This window comes from Alligator sinensis, unplaced genomic scaffold (genome assembly GCF_000455745.1).
Source record: "Alligator sinensis unplaced genomic scaffold, ASM45574v1 scaffold800_1, whole genome shotgun sequence".
In the NCBI taxonomy this organism is placed as follows: domain Eukaryota; kingdom Metazoa; phylum Chordata; order Crocodylia; family Alligatoridae; genus Alligator; species Alligator sinensis.
Window position 1 is genome coordinate 356,011 of NW_005842655.1, and position 15,313 is coordinate 371,323.

Consider the following 15,313-nt stretch of genomic DNA (forward strand, 5'->3'; position numbering starts at 1 on the left):
CAGTTTCTATTAAAACACTGATTTTAATAGATTTAAAGGGAGATGGTTGCATCTTCACCTCTTCAATGCTTTAATACCACTGGGTGTATCTACATGTATAGTTAGCATGTAGCAATAAACTCCAGCACAGTTCATGATGGAGTTTATTGCTCCCATGCACAGCATTTACACATGTGCTTGTGTGCCTGGGACTATAGCACGTTGAGCAGGGGTAGAACAGCTCTGTCTGGCAGAGGACAGGAGGAGTCAGCCTTCCAGCCTAGGGCTGTTCTGCACTAGCTTAACGTGCTTCAGAGGAGCTGGCTGGGGTATGAGGGTGCTCCAGTGTGGAGTGGCTGGCAGGTAGCCCCTGCCCTGTAGCACCTTTGTGCCCCAGCCAGCCCCAGTCACTGTCTACACATATGTTTTGGTGCACACAACTACTCCACTGTAGCATAGTACATGTCCTGGACGCTGATATCCTACAGCAGAGTTAATTTACTGTGCCTTTTCTGAGTGGACATGTAGATGGTAATGCATTCCTGTGGAGCTAATTAGTCAGCTCCACAGCAAAGTGCATGTATAGATGCACCCACTGCGTATTAGACTAATTCAGTATAAAGTACGGTGTTTCATCATGGTACATAATGCTTATTGTATTTAAAAACAAATCAATTTGTAATCTGGTATACATTTGCTTAGTTTTCAGTAGTATTGTCACTAATAATATTTGTCTGAGTAGGGGTCCATGGGATTATTTGGTCTAGAAGGAAAAGATTGCTATTTAAATATACTTGTTGGTTGCTGTGATGGGCTGCACAGGTGGATGATATTTTGGGAGTCCCAAATTTTTCAATAGTTTTTTTTTCTGTGAATTGTGAATGGCAGTCTGAAAAAAGATTGTAAGGAATCTTTGTATAAAGAATGCCAGATTACATTTGTGGTTACATGCAACTCAAGAAACAATGCCATCCAGTAAATCCTTAAAGATTAATGTTTTTTGTTACAGGGGCAGAATCATGGTTATTTGGATGCTGGTCAATGAGAATTTTTGTGTTTAATGGTCTGTGTGCTGAGTTAACATGTTAAGGTTGGTGTTGTTTCTGAAACCTTAGCTTGTGATTGCCATACTGTTTTATTGTGAAGGATGTGTCTTATTTCTCTGGAATTGCACTTAACCTTAACTGTAATTTAAATGGAAATTATATCCCCAATATTCAATTCTGTCAGGGAAAATAAAGGCCACTGTAGGTTTTTAGAGTAATTCTAGAACACAATTGGGTTTCATCCATAATGAATGTTATAGGACATAAATGACCCCACACAGGAATTGTCATATATCCAATGAAATAGTATGTTCTTACTTTTAAATTTCTAACATTCAGTTCCAGATCACTGTTGAATATTAGCATTGGTCCTATTAAAAAAACCACGTGCTCTGGGCTACTAACTTTTTTGCCGCAATGAAAATTAGTTGTTCGTTAGTATTCTTTTCAGTCTGGGTTTTTGATCGTTGTAGTACTTTGCCCTCAGTCCATGGCACCGTGTAGGATTCTCTTACTTGTTAGTTAACTCGCATTCTTTTATTGAGCGTGCAGTAACTCAAAGAATTCCAGCTCAAGGTGCTCCGAATCAGCTAGAAAGTTTTGGGTGTCTAACATCAGACTGCTTAACGAGGGTTGAAATTCAGATAGTGCTGATTGTTGACCTCTCAAAAATCAGGCTTCTTTCTAAGGTAAAGGTACACACAATCAGTAGTAATTAAAATATGGGTATGTTAAATTTTTCCTCAAGAACTGGGGAAGGAGGAGATCTTTAGATCGTTGTGTGCGAGTTCTATTCCCCTTGCCCCCCACTTTTTGGGAGCCACCACGGTTAATATTCCACATACCATGTGGTAACTTAGGTGCTCGCTTTCTTTCTTTTATTGCTATTTGAATCAGTGTACCTGATACAAAAATGAGACTTGTTACTCTGTAGTTTTCAAGATGACCCTCTTTGACCTAGTTGCTAAAGAGGTTCTATGTTAGCTACCCTCTCCAATTTAAAATTGAATCTTCCAGTTCTCAACCAGTTGGGCTGAAGAACATTAAAGCCTCTAAATGGGTGTAGAGGGGGTGCTGTGCACAGATCTTCAAAAATGGCCAAACAATTTTATTTCTTCTCTCCAACCCTAGAAAACTTTACTCCAAAAAGTTAATGTCCATAACAACCAAGTGAAAACAGTTGGGAAAAGGAAATTTAGAACCTAAGCATTATATGTAGCTGTTTAAAAAAAAATATGTATGGTGAAAAATACTGAATTATTGGCAGAAATAATTTAATTTTTGTATTTATAGTACTTTTACTTGTGCAGCACTCTTACTACTAGTAGAGGCCCTGACCAGGATTGGGGCCACCTCTGTTCTACACATTGGGCACATGCATAATGAGGAAACCAGGTGGTAGTTCTGTTGGGGCACAGTGTGAAGTTGGGGGTGTTCAACTTCTGGCCCATGGGCCAAATGCGACCCACTGAGCTGTGACATCTGGTCTCCGGTGCTCCCCATCGGTTGGGAAGTTTAGGGGCAGGGAAGCAATGGCAATTAATACCCTCCCCACTGCTAAATCCCTAAGCCCTATGGCTGGATCAAAGTTGGGTCACACCCTCTGCCCAGCTAAGTTGGGGCTTGGCCAAACCCTCCCCCCCCAGGCCACACTACCTCCCCCTGCGAGGTTGGATTTAGCTGGCGACTTGCCTTGCTCATGCAGGGGTTATTGGCAGAGTTGCAAATAGAGATGAAGTCTACTTAGTCCTAGGCTTAGGTCTCTTTTGCTAGATGACACTGCATTACTTTGCAACTTTAATATTGGGAAAATGATTGTCAAGCAGACTATGGCAAATCTAATACTTTAAATTTGTTTTATTTCACTTTGAAAATGATTAGTTTGAAGCTTGCCTGCATTGCATGTGCATAAGATATCCGAGGGCTAAGGCCAAGTATTAAAAGGTACCATGGTTCTGTTTTGAAATGTGTCTGCATAAATAATAGGGTGCCTTGGGTTTTGTGGTTCTTTTAGAGTAAGTTAATATTATTTTGCATAATGGCAGTGTTTTTCCAAGTATTAGCTCTGTAATGTTGTCCTTTTTATCTTCAAATATTAGTGTTTTCCTGTGCATTCCCACTCAACTGGAAAATTTCACTTTTACCCATGTGCTTCTAAGGAAGATGTGGGCATGATTTGTTTCTGTACTAGAAATGTATTTATCAATTCTGTTATGCAAGTCAATACAGAATTTAGCTCACTCTTTTCTACTGTATTATCATGATTGAAATCAGTATGGGTAGTTTGTAAAAGTTATTCTGGTTCTGATATAATTATTTCTGTTGAGGAGAAGACCTTGCAGCTTTTCTGGACACCTTTTAGAGTGGGATCATGTCATATTAAAGCAGAGAAATTTTCATGAAAACATTTTGTTTTGTTTCAGACATTATTACAGTATGCTGGCACCCGGGGTGCATCAGAACATATTTTGCCTTTTTTGGAAGTGTATCGAATCTCCATCCAAAGTTTTGCAAATGCACGACCTTACTTGACTACAGAATGTGAAGATGTTCTTCTGGTTCTTGGCCGGCTAGTACTGTAAGTCTTTAATTTGGTACATTTATTTTACAAAATCAGCATAATACAACCTGGTTAACTTTGAAATTAGTAAACAATAAGGCCACAACATGATGTAATAAAATGTAGTAGGACTTGTATTTTAATTTGACAATTGTAGCTGTAAAAGTATTTTATCTACTAGGAAATGTACTTTTGTATATTTTGTGAAGCTTTGTTGTGGTGTGAAATTGCATTATGTAGCACTGTATTTCTCAGTCTCTAAAAAGCAGTAAGATTGCTGCCTTTTATGCTAACTAAAGTGTATGAATTAGTGAAGTTGTGTTCCATGCTGTAGTTACCAGGGAAATAGTCAATCTGGTCATTAATCAGGAATGGGAGCTGAAATCTTTAATGATTTGGGATTTAGAGTTGTTGGTTGTAGCCGTGTTGGTTTAAGCCAGGGGTGGGCAAAATGCGGCTCGGGGGCCGGATGCGGCCCGCCAGACCATTATATCTGGCCCGCGGAGCCCCTAAAAAATTTAGAAAATTATTATTAATCTGCCCTGGGCTGCCTGTCATGTGGCCCTTGATGGCTTGCCAAAACTCAGTAAGCAGCCCTCTGCCCAAAATAATTGCCCACCCCTGGTTTAAGCACATAGGCAGGCAAAGTTCTTTGGGTAGATGTGATATCTTTTTATTAGGCCAACTAAATAGTTAGAAAAAAGTTACTTGCAAACTGTTGGGCACAAACACCCTTCTTCAGGCATTGGGAGATGTTGCTGCTGTTGGGATTTATTTATTTATGATTATGTTAGTACAATTTTTAATGTGGATAGGCTTCCAGTAGCTACCCAGAAAACTTCTGTTAATTTATAGTTATTGTCAAACTGAGGCTGGATTCCTCTTAATTCTGTAATAAACTTTATTAAAAAATTTCCAGAGCCATGTCAAAGTAGATACCTTGAAGGCTGAAAAAACTTAAGTCAGTAACTTTCCTGTTTTGTCTGTGGCCCGAGTATAATTCCACATAGTCTTCTTTTGTGCTGGTATATTCCTTCAAGAATATAACATTTAAACAAAGGATTAAGACCACACATTTCTCAAAGTAAATGCTCTTATTTCTTTTTTAAATTTTTTTTATTATTACAAAACACTCCATTTTTGTTTTCGTCTTTATTCATTTTTCCATTTTAAACAAAAGACTATAGAACGCATCATGTTCAGTCAGATTGTCAGTCATTTAATATGCAAAATATTTTCATCATTTTTTAATGGCTGGCTGTTTTCTTTTTTTAATGGAATGTCCCTATTATAAGAAGTTGAATAACACCCCTATTTACCTTTCCTGTATCGCTCACTATTTTTCGTACAAAAGTCTCCCTTCTAAACTAAATGGTTCCAGTCTTTTCAGTATCTCTTCATATGCAAGTCGTTTTATTGTGTTTAATCACAGATCTCTAAACTGTCTACTGTTGGAGCCCGTTCTTTGAAATAAAATATCAAATCTCTATGCCAGATTTGTGCAAGTAAAAGAAAGTTTCCCCTATCCATTAGAAAGAAGAAAATTGAAATTAGTTTGTAAAGGAATTCATGTTGAATGTACAAGCCCCACAGCCAGTATAAACTTAGTGATAAGGGGCAGTGGTAGTGGTTCAAAGAGCTGACTGAGAATAAAAGGACACCATAGTATGTTTGCTGGATGAGGGGGGAGGAAGTTTGATAAGGAAGAGGCAGTGAGGGGGAGAATCTGGTGATTTAGGGAGTAGAAATGTGAGGAGGGAAGGAAGGAAGAAGAGCATGCTGGGTTTTGTCAGGTTTTTTTTCTGTATGGGAAGAAGGGAAGGAAGAGCTTTAAAGCAAGGCATTAAACTTGGCAAATAATTGTTAGGGATTCATGGTATTGTTCCTTGGACAAGGAAATGATAGAACTAGTATGCCAACCTGCTTCATAAATTTGGAGCATTAAGAAAACCTTTGTTTCATTGTAAATTGGGGTAATGGGGGGAAATTTATGACACGAGCTTAAGCTTTGGCTGTATCTTCATTATATGGTGTTTAGATAGAAAGTGTCCCTTGTGGAAAAGCAACTGTAGACTGAGAGAGCACTGAGGAGGGGAAAATAATCCTTTCTTTTTGTCCGTTATGGTAGTTCTCTTACATTAGGACTATTTTGGGTATAGCCTGTGGTAACAATCCCATCATTATTGGTGGATACCAGTGCAAGGTGTTAAACTGTAGCTGTTAATGTCTGCATGACTGTAGCAGAATTACACAGACCCTGCTTCGTCCAGGGTCAAAGAGCAATTTAGTTACCCTGTGTTGCTGTAAGTTTATGCAGATGTAATTTTTAAGTCCTAATAGCTGGTGCATGCTGCTCCTTGTCCCATTTTAAAGCAGCTAAGCTATAGGTTTGTCCATACCCTTTCTCAGAGTGATTTTCTTTTAAAACAGAAGGACTGCTTGCTCTCAACTTTTGGTAGTTTGTGAGGGGACTTCTGAGTTCTGCTTATAGATTCTAGATGACTAATTCAGATATATTGCTCGTTTCTGTACTCGCAAAATAGGAAAGAATTAAGAATGAGAGAGAGAGTAGATTAACCTTTTAAATAACCAACCAATATACTATGTCCTGAGGTTATCCTATCATATAATGGGTAATTATGAAGAACTAGCCACATCAAAAGTACCCTTCAGGAATGAACTAGGAGCCTGATTTGGCAATGCCCTTAAGCACATGGTTGACTTCAGCTGTTGAGATTCTTTTCTGCTTAGTTGGGCACCAGTTACTTACCTTCCTGAACTAAGACCTATTTGTGTAGAGAGAACCTCAAGGAAATTAAAGAGATACCATCAAAGTGAAAAATGTATTTTTGTCTGAAGACTGTTCTGTGTATCTCAAATTCACAGGGCTAATAGAATAAAAGGTTTTGCAAGCACTGTCTCCAGTACGTACACTTTGTGCGCGTTTGGCAGCCATTTGTATGGTCTTCTTAATTGTATCTTGTTGGCAGTTATTTGAATATCTTGGCTAGTGTGATGCCAGCACTAATATGAGGCACTTCTGTAAGGTACTCCTTGCCAGGTCTGAGAAAGGATGCTTGCATGCAGCTATTGCTGAAACCTTTAAGAAAAAAGGGATGGTCTGAATAAGACTTGGGTGATTATTGGGTCTCTAAAAGCATCAGTCTCTTAAAACATTCATGAGGTGATGGAACATACCAAAATTTAAAAAAATATTTCTTATGAATTAAGGATGTTTTTAAAAAATCAATTAGTGACTGCACTGAATGAGGTGAAATACAGTTAGAGACCAGTAAAGAAAATTATACAAGTTAATGTTCGGCAGGTAAGTCAAGAAACTCTCAACCAAAAAAGAAAAAGCTGTGCTTAAAACTTTCTCCGTAGGGGAACGTTTTTATAATGGAAACATTCAGGCAACCTTAGCCATAGTTTATTTGCAGAATTGGTTGCATGTGTTATGACATGAAACTTAAATGTGGATAGAATGTTGCACTTTAAGATGCTATATCTGTTAATCGCTTGCAGTTAATGGACTGGAGATGGTGCAGCGGGATTTTGGATATTGTAATGTTGAAGGACAAGAGAGCAGTGCACTGGGTATTTGGGGGGAAAAACACATAACTCTACCTTTATGGTCTTTATATAGAGGAAGGGAAAGAAGTAAAGGGGAGCACCAGATGCCCTCTAACTTGTACAAACTAGCAAAGGCTAGCTGCAGTCTCTGAAGATGAAAGGTGAAATATTTGGTTTAAAATGGGTACTTTTCCTGCACTATTTTTTACTCCTGAATATTATGTAGACTTCATATTGCATACAGTAATGCTCATCGCTTTGGTCACCCCACTAGCCGTGTTGTGCATCTCTGCTCCCTAGTTATTTTAAAACATTTTTTTGCTATTTAGTAGGTTTTAGGACACTTAAACTTCGTAAGCTTGTTCAAAAACCACATGTGTGTGTCTGGGATCGCATCCCCACAAAGAAATGAGCAAATGGTGCTGTTTACTGTGGTGTTAACTGTTAAAAGTGAAAATGAAGGTTGAAATGGAGAGAACTTCCTAACTTTCTTCCCTATTCAGCAAGCTAGTTCTTTTGCTAAAGCTTGTCCTCCCTCTTTTTTGCTTTTCCCCTAGCATTATCTCCCCCTCCCTCCAAATCCCTGTTCTTTCTGATAAAGTGTTTAACTGAATAGGGTGACTGAACTGCAGAGAAATGCAGGGTGAGGGGGGTTTATTTTGTCTTTTTGGAAGTGTTGCTGAAAGAGGAGCAATAATAGTGATGCTGGTTCCCTCAGTAGCCAAGCCGTGCTGCTCACTTCCAGTGACATTTTGTTGTGCGGAGGAAAGGGAGAAATATAGAAGGGCAGTAACTGGAGAGAAGGAGGAAAAAATGGAATGGCCTTGTTTAACTGGGTATCTCCTGTCTAGTCAGAAAATCATGTTTCTTTTAGACACATGACTAGGAGAAGACACTTGGCTTATCACTGCAGTTTCCATTTTCAAGAGCCCAGTAACTGAAAGAGCTGTACCCAGTGCCTTGTCACACCGGCGTTTCCAATTTTTGAGTGCTTAACTTTGCAAGCCTGGCAGCTTAATACTTTTCTTTTTTAAATGCAGTTTCCTGGAGCTTTCTAAACGTTGCTTTATAGGTGCACAACAATGGATTGGGTCAAGTCCTCTCTAATACTGGCACAAGTTCTTATCTTGTATAAACCCTTTTATAACATTTAGGTGTACTAGAGCTAAGAAACCTATTGTGATGTGGTTCGAGAACTTCACTCCTTTGGTTAGAAACAATTTTCCAATTTCTAATCTAAATTTGTTCATGAAAGTTTTACATCTATTTGTTTTGTGCCAAATTTGCCAATTAGTTTAAACCACTTTCCTTTGAAAGGATGTAACGATGATGATGATGTGGAATATATATTTCAGATGCTTCCAAGATCCCAGAAGTCTTCAGTAATTTATTTTTTTGTGATGCAGTGTCAGTAGGGATCTCTGGAATTTGTGCTGGAAATACATAGCGTGCTGGCTTCTTCAGTCTTGGAGTTTCCTTGTGTGCTCCACTCGGTGCCCATGCCCGCTGGCCGGGAGGTGAAAACCATGGCATATTTAAAACTGCGGTGTTTGCCTCCCAGCCATCAGGCACAAACAGTGAGCAATGGGCCCCCTCCACCAGTCAGCAGTGTGGGGGAAAGAGGGTGCATGGGGAAACTCCAAGATTAAAGAAGCTGTTATACCGCACGTTCCTCGCACGAGTTCTGGAGAGCCCACAGTGTCACCTGTTCCAATGTTTAAGCAGTATAAAGGAATGATTGAGAAGTAATGGTTTTAAAAAGATGTGACACACTTTAAGCTCTGATTTAGGCCATAATCAAAACATTTGGCTTCTGATAACCTTAGTTAAGGTTGGCATTTTGGTGTCTAGCCTGAATATGGAACTTGCATATTCAGTTTGCATTTTTCAAGGCATCAGTTTTGAAGCTCTGCAGACTTTATTTGCTTCTATTCATTTCACTTTCTTTTTATGGTTTTCTTTAAACACAAAGAGTCTATGCAGCTATTAATGAAACACTGGCAAAATGATGAATTAACACCGGTGACTAAAATTCTGCATCATGTAGTTCCAGTAGTCATTAATTGCATGATCACCTATTATTTTGCCTAGTATAATCTGTAACATGAGGCATCTGTTGTCTACTATATTCCACATGCCAAAGCTGGGGGAAATGGGGGGAGGGAGACAGGAGGCTGCTGTGGGTCTGACTCTGGCCCTGACCTGGGCTCAGGGCCAAAGTCAGAGCCACAGCACCTATCCCCCTTCGTATATACGGTATATGGGGCTGATCCTGCCTTGAGCAAGGGGTTAAACTAGATGTCCTCCTGAGGTCCCTTTCAGATTTACTTTTTTATGATTTTTTCACTTGGATCATAAGGGAATAAGTAATAATTTTAATCACAAGGCTTGGTTTTTTGAAGTAATGAGTACTTGCAAGTTTATCTGAAATCAATAGTTAAGAGCATGGTGACACTTGGGATTTGAGTCAAATTAATAAAGTGATACTGGATCTCTATTAAAATGAATGTAAGTATGTGATCAGAAGAAATTATAGCTAAAGAAATAAATTTGAGAAAGTATGAGTTTTGATTTAAGATTATTTTCGTGCCTTGGCACAAAGGAGCAAAATCAAAATTGCATATGCAATATTAGGTGTTTTGATTTGTGAGGGAGTGTGGTGGTTCTTCATATTGCATATGCTTATATAAACTATTCTGAAGCTTAAACTCTGCATGAAAAGTAATATTCCTTGAAAACCCCCCTTAACAATTCCATGATTCAAGGCACTGTTTTAAGGTAGTGCTGGGTTGGGTGACTAGGTGGTTTGGGGGGTGGGGAAGGGGGGGGTGTTTGGGGGGGGTTTGTTGTTGTTGGGGGGTTTTGTGTGTAGTTAGTTCAAAATCGCTTTTTGTCTCCATCTTCCTCTTGGCTATCTTATTGGAAAAGTGTTCAGCTTCTTGGGACTTGCTGCTTTACTACCACTGTAGGAGAGGTAGCTTCCCCATCTCTCAGAGATTTTCTCGGTATAGATCTGGTTGTGAAAAACAACAAGGGAAAATGACAGACGGGGAGAAATGGACCATAGTGCATAGAAAAGCGATAAAGGAGGCTAAAGATATTTAGGGGAAAAAAGTCTGTGACCAGTGGGTTTAAGAAAGATGATGAATCTTTTAAATACAAGGAATAAAAGGAACATTACTGGTGGTACAAACTAGTACCACTGGTGAAAGTGTCAATGATAAAACAGTTTAAAAAATACATTTGTCTATGGAAAGAATTTTACAATGCAGTAAATGCTATTATGGCAAAATAATCTTTATTTTAGTAATAAGGAAGGAAGATGTCCTGATTTTTACAAGAAAGCATTTCACTTTTTATTAAACAAAGTCTGGATAACTTTTAACCAAGAGTTTTAAGAGTGGTTGGAAGAGTTCCATGGGCTACTGATGCTAATTTTCAATAAATCTTGAATAGCAGGAGACATTGCAAAGAACTTGAGCACTATTGAGATGATATTGTAAAATGAATTGCCAGAGGGGTGATCTGGTCATTCTAAACCTGTTAATCTGACACCAAAGCCAAGATAAAACTTTAATTGAACTATCTTTTTAGCTGTTTGTGGTGGTCAGCATGGTTTTAGATAAACTCAGTATTGTTAAACGTGATACCACTTTTTCATGGATACAAGTTTGATCAAAAGTTATTGTGTTTTTTTTAATGTATTTAATTTTTTATGGGGCTTCAGTTAAATATCTCAATTCCATATGATATTCATTTTGAGGAGTGGAAAGCATCCTACATTAGTATTTTAATTTATTAACTTGCACATAATTGAAATAATATTTAATGTTAACTGATTTCAGTGTAATAGCCTGCCTTCCAAGTATAGCTGTGTCTAATATCTCTTGAGGATCTATATGCTAAAATTTAGTGCTGCATGTTTTCTTGATTTAAAAATTAGCATTGTAAAAACTATATGATGTATGTTAAATGGAATAACATATGGTTAATGTTTGATCTTGGCATGAATGTTAAGGAGGCAACATTTAGTGCAGGGGTTGGCAACATACGGCCATGATGCTGGAGGGTTTTTTTCCTGCCAGGGGCTGAGGCAAGGAGGTGCAGGAAAGTGACACAGACAGACCTAGTTTCTGGTTGCCCTGTCCCAGCTAGGGTTACCACCAGCTGGAGGCTCTGCCCACACCGCAGCCAGAAAAAGGGGGTCAGTGGCACAAATACAGCTCCTGGCTGCCTGGTCTCTGTATGGGCACAAGCCCATCCCCTGCAGCTGACACACCTCTGAACCCACCAGCCTGCTTTAGACCAGAACTGGGTTGTTCCAGCCCAGGTCTTTTAAAGGTTGCCTGCCATTGATCTAATACAGGGGTGCTTAAACCCTGGCCTGCAGGCCAACTCTAGTCCACAGAGCCATGGCATTCAGCCCATGGGTCAGGAAATTTGGCTGTGGGTGAACAGGGCAATTAATAATACTGCCCTCCTCCCCTGCTGCCAGATTCCCAAGTTCCTCATGGATGGATCAGGGCCAGGCTACATATCCCCTGTTCACTGGATTAGGCCCACCAATCTGGCCTGCAGGGCAAAAAGATTGAACACCACTGATCCAGCACATCTGTTTCTGATGTGGTCCTGCAGAAATTGGTATTCAAATCAAGGCATTTATGATTCCTGAGAAAATACTGTTACAAATTAAATTTATGGATGCCACAAAGATTCAAGTAGTTTAATCCTCTGGAGCTGTTACTTTCATGCACAGCTATCTAAAGTTGCTTGACTCAACCAGCCAAGCAAATTTAGTGATTGGCAGTGCACAGGAAGTCTGGCATCCATCCCTCAGTGCTGCATTTCCTCTGGCACCCTTTCAAGCTGTTGACACATGGGGAGTCTGGCAACTGGGCATGCCAGGACCTGGGGCTGCCCCCTATCCAATCCCAATGATAAAGTGGTCCATGGGATCAAACAGGGGGCTGCCCTGCGTCTGGGACACATGCCAAACTTTCAGTTTCAAGCAGGATACAAGCCAATCACAAAGATGTTCCACATTAAAGGTAGAACATCTTTGTGGCTGCTTTTGACATTTTATCCCAATGTAAATTCTTTCTCCCATGTTACAGTTTGTCTTGCAATTAACATGTTAATTGTACAATAAACCTGACATCTGCCAGGAGCCATACAGGTGCATGTGATGCTACATGAAGGAGCAAACGTTATGGATGGGGGGTGATGTTTCCTGGAACATAGTAGCTGAAAAACCTGGTTGACACTGAACACAAGCTTCTAGAGAGAGGTAGCAAGACATGTTAGGTGGAAGGCAGGGTGCTGTGGCAGCTGACATTATTTCAGAGACGCATGAGCTTTTATAGGCTACTGCTCACTTCATCAGGTGCTATGAATGGTTGTGCAGAGAGCAGGGCTACTAAATGGAAAGGAATGTGGTCATTTAAATGCAAAGAAATAGTTTTGTTAATCTGAAGTCAGGCAGAAATCAGGGTGCAGTTGTACCATATAGGCTAATTAATTAATTAAATTGTTCTATAATTTAATTAGCCTACAAGGTGCAACTCTACACTGCCTTCTGAGTGAAGCTATAATATGAATCAGAACTATCCCGTCATAATATTGTTCCAGCTCATGCCTGCTAGGGCAGAAACCCTCTACTAGAGTTCTTGCTATAAGTATTTACAGGCTGTGATAGTCAACTCCTAATCTTCTTAATCTTCTAGGCTTGCTCTTCTTCCTACATCTCTCTAGCTGGGGAATCTCTTGGAGCTCACAAGAATTTTAGCAGCTTTGAGGGGTGGGCTTTCTAGCTTAGCTCCCAAGATGTTACCCAGGAGCAAATCCTTCCACATTTCTTCCTGCTTTTAAAGGCTGTGTCGGGGGCTATAACTTCAAGATGTTAGTCCCTTTTTGTGCATCACTTCCAAAATGATTGCCTGAATATCTGATTGCATGATGAGACTGTATGGCAGGCAGGGATTTGATGCACATGCTGTATATAATAGTGGAGAGGACATGCAGAGTTGTGAGTCCTATAGTGCAAGGAACTGCCAAGCTGTTTGTATGGGGCAAGTTGACTGCCTGGCTTCCCTTTAAAGTGATTATCAAGAGTTGTGACATTTGGACAAAACCCTTTGGGACTTCGGTATAGGGCTATAGGTGCTATTGTAATTCTGGCATTGTTGGTCACTTCCTCTACCTTTTGCACTGTAGGAATAGTGTTCTTCGCAGCACTCTGCCCTCTGTGCTGAAGACATGACTTGTGTATAGTGGAAACATACTGCAGCATGGGTTTTTACTGAGGAAACCTTTCTCCAGACTAGAGTCTTGGTGGAAGTCTTCCTTTTCAGCAGCTAGCGAGTGTTTGAACCTTGTCTTGCCAAGGCAGGAATTCATTGATTCACTGAGAGCAGTTCCATAGAACTGCATAGGAAAGTCCTATCTCCTTGCATGCTAGATGTGGACTGGAAAGAGATGCTTCCCTGTAAGGTTCTGGGGGGTGGTCTAATTAATTTTGTCAAGTTTATCAACATTTTTATTCTCAGAACGATGTGGTTGTTTTAGGAGATCTCTACATGGGTAGAATTAATATTGTTTGGATGCCTTAATTGCACATTTTTTCCTTTAGCATATTTGAAGAGCTTCAAAATTTAATCTTCCTTGCATTTTATAATGCCTGAGTTCTTTTGGGTTAGTTATTATATCTCTGTGTTGTTTCCCCTTCCCCTCTTTCACCCTCCCATTCCTCCCCCAAGTTGTTAATATTCTCAAATAAAGCGGCCACTTAAATGTAGTTTGAGAATAAAACAAGACTGCAATAAAATGCTATTTTCCCATTTGCTGTTAAAACACATTAGTTGGCTTACTTAAACAGCTGTTCTGTTACAGGAGCTGTTTTGAACTACTGCTCTCAATTCCTGAAAGTGAATTGCCATGTGAAGTATGGTTAGGATTCCATCAGTCTATGCGGGTAAGCATGTTTCAGTTCAGGTTTTCTAATGTTGCTTTCTGCCTCGTTTTGTTATTTATTAAATTACCATTTTTTTACAGTTAAAATGTCAGATGTGTATTGGACAAACTGTACAATGACCCAAAGAAACTGGCAGTGAAAGAAGTAGATGTCTGTGGAATCTCTGAGGACACAATTCCATCTGGGCATACATCAATGGGGTGTAGAGGGAGGGCTTGTATAAGAGGGTGATTATCTGAAGACCTTGCATTGCAGTGGTAGGAAAACATGGAAAAAGTCACAGACAGAAGTGTGAGTAGTAAATGACAAGGCTAGTGTCATTTTATGAGGGTATGAGGTTGCAATTAAATAATAAAGTGTGGGGTGGGAACTAATAAAAGAAAAACTTTTAGAAGTTGATAACTCCCTTTTCTTAAGGGCACGAACACTATATGAACCAGTCACTTGAAGGAGATGTGCTTTGCATATACATGACAGTATTTTCAGTAGCAGTAACTTTTCAAAATGATGAATCTATGAATATAGTAGTCTCAGGAAAAGGCTCAAATTTTTGTGTCGTTTCACCTGAACCTATCCAGTTTCAGCTTCTAGCCACGGGATCTAGTTCAGTCTGCCAAAGTAAAGAGTCCTGTATCCACTTTGTTCCCCATGTAGATATTTCAATATTGATCAAGTCCCCTTTATCTTTGGAAAACTATAGAAATTGAGCTTCTTGAATCTTTCCACACAAGGAAGGTTCCCCAGTGTTGCAACTAGGATTCACTTTTAAGGCTGGCTATAATTGTGCTGGTAGAGTAAAATAATTGCTTAAATTAGTTGTCTCAGTCACTGTAATTCAAGAAAAAAATACATTGAGTTACTTTCTGCCAGGGATTTAATGTTTTCTTATAGAGGTACACTGATATATCAGTCCATATCATATTGGCACTGATAAAAGGAAAATTAAATGTGCTTGCGGGGGCAGAGCTACAGGGTGGTTATGGTGAATTTTGGAGTGGCTGTAGCCCCCCCCAGTAGCTCCCCCTCCCAGTGCTGCAGCCTCTGCCAAGCCTCTCCAGGAAGAGGTCACAGCAGACGGCCTGCTCTTGGTCTGCACACAAACCTGGGGGGCATAGCCCCCCCATATCTCCGCCAGGAGGGCACACAGCTGTGGAAGCTACCCTTCCCCCTGAGTGCCACCCCCCC

The 15,313-nt window shown here is 39.8% G+C and overlaps 1 protein-coding gene across 1 annotated transcript in view; it reads left to right on the forward strand.

Annotated features, from left to right (window-relative positions):
* Positions 1-3,571: 3,571 nt before the first annotated feature.
* The window catches only part of RLF (rearranged L-myc fusion), a 45,627-nt gene continuing 33,885 nt past the window's right edge, over positions 3,572-15,313 (forward strand). The window contains exons 1-3 of the mRNA XM_025215598.1: positions 3,572-3,603; positions 14,047-14,128; positions 14,209-14,419. Coding sequence (XP_025071383.1) covers positions 14,396-14,419 — 24 coding nt within the window. The 5' untranslated portion in view covers positions 3,572-3,603; positions 14,047-14,128; positions 14,209-14,395. The remainder of the gene's footprint in view (positions 3,604-14,046; positions 14,129-14,208; positions 14,420-15,313) is intronic.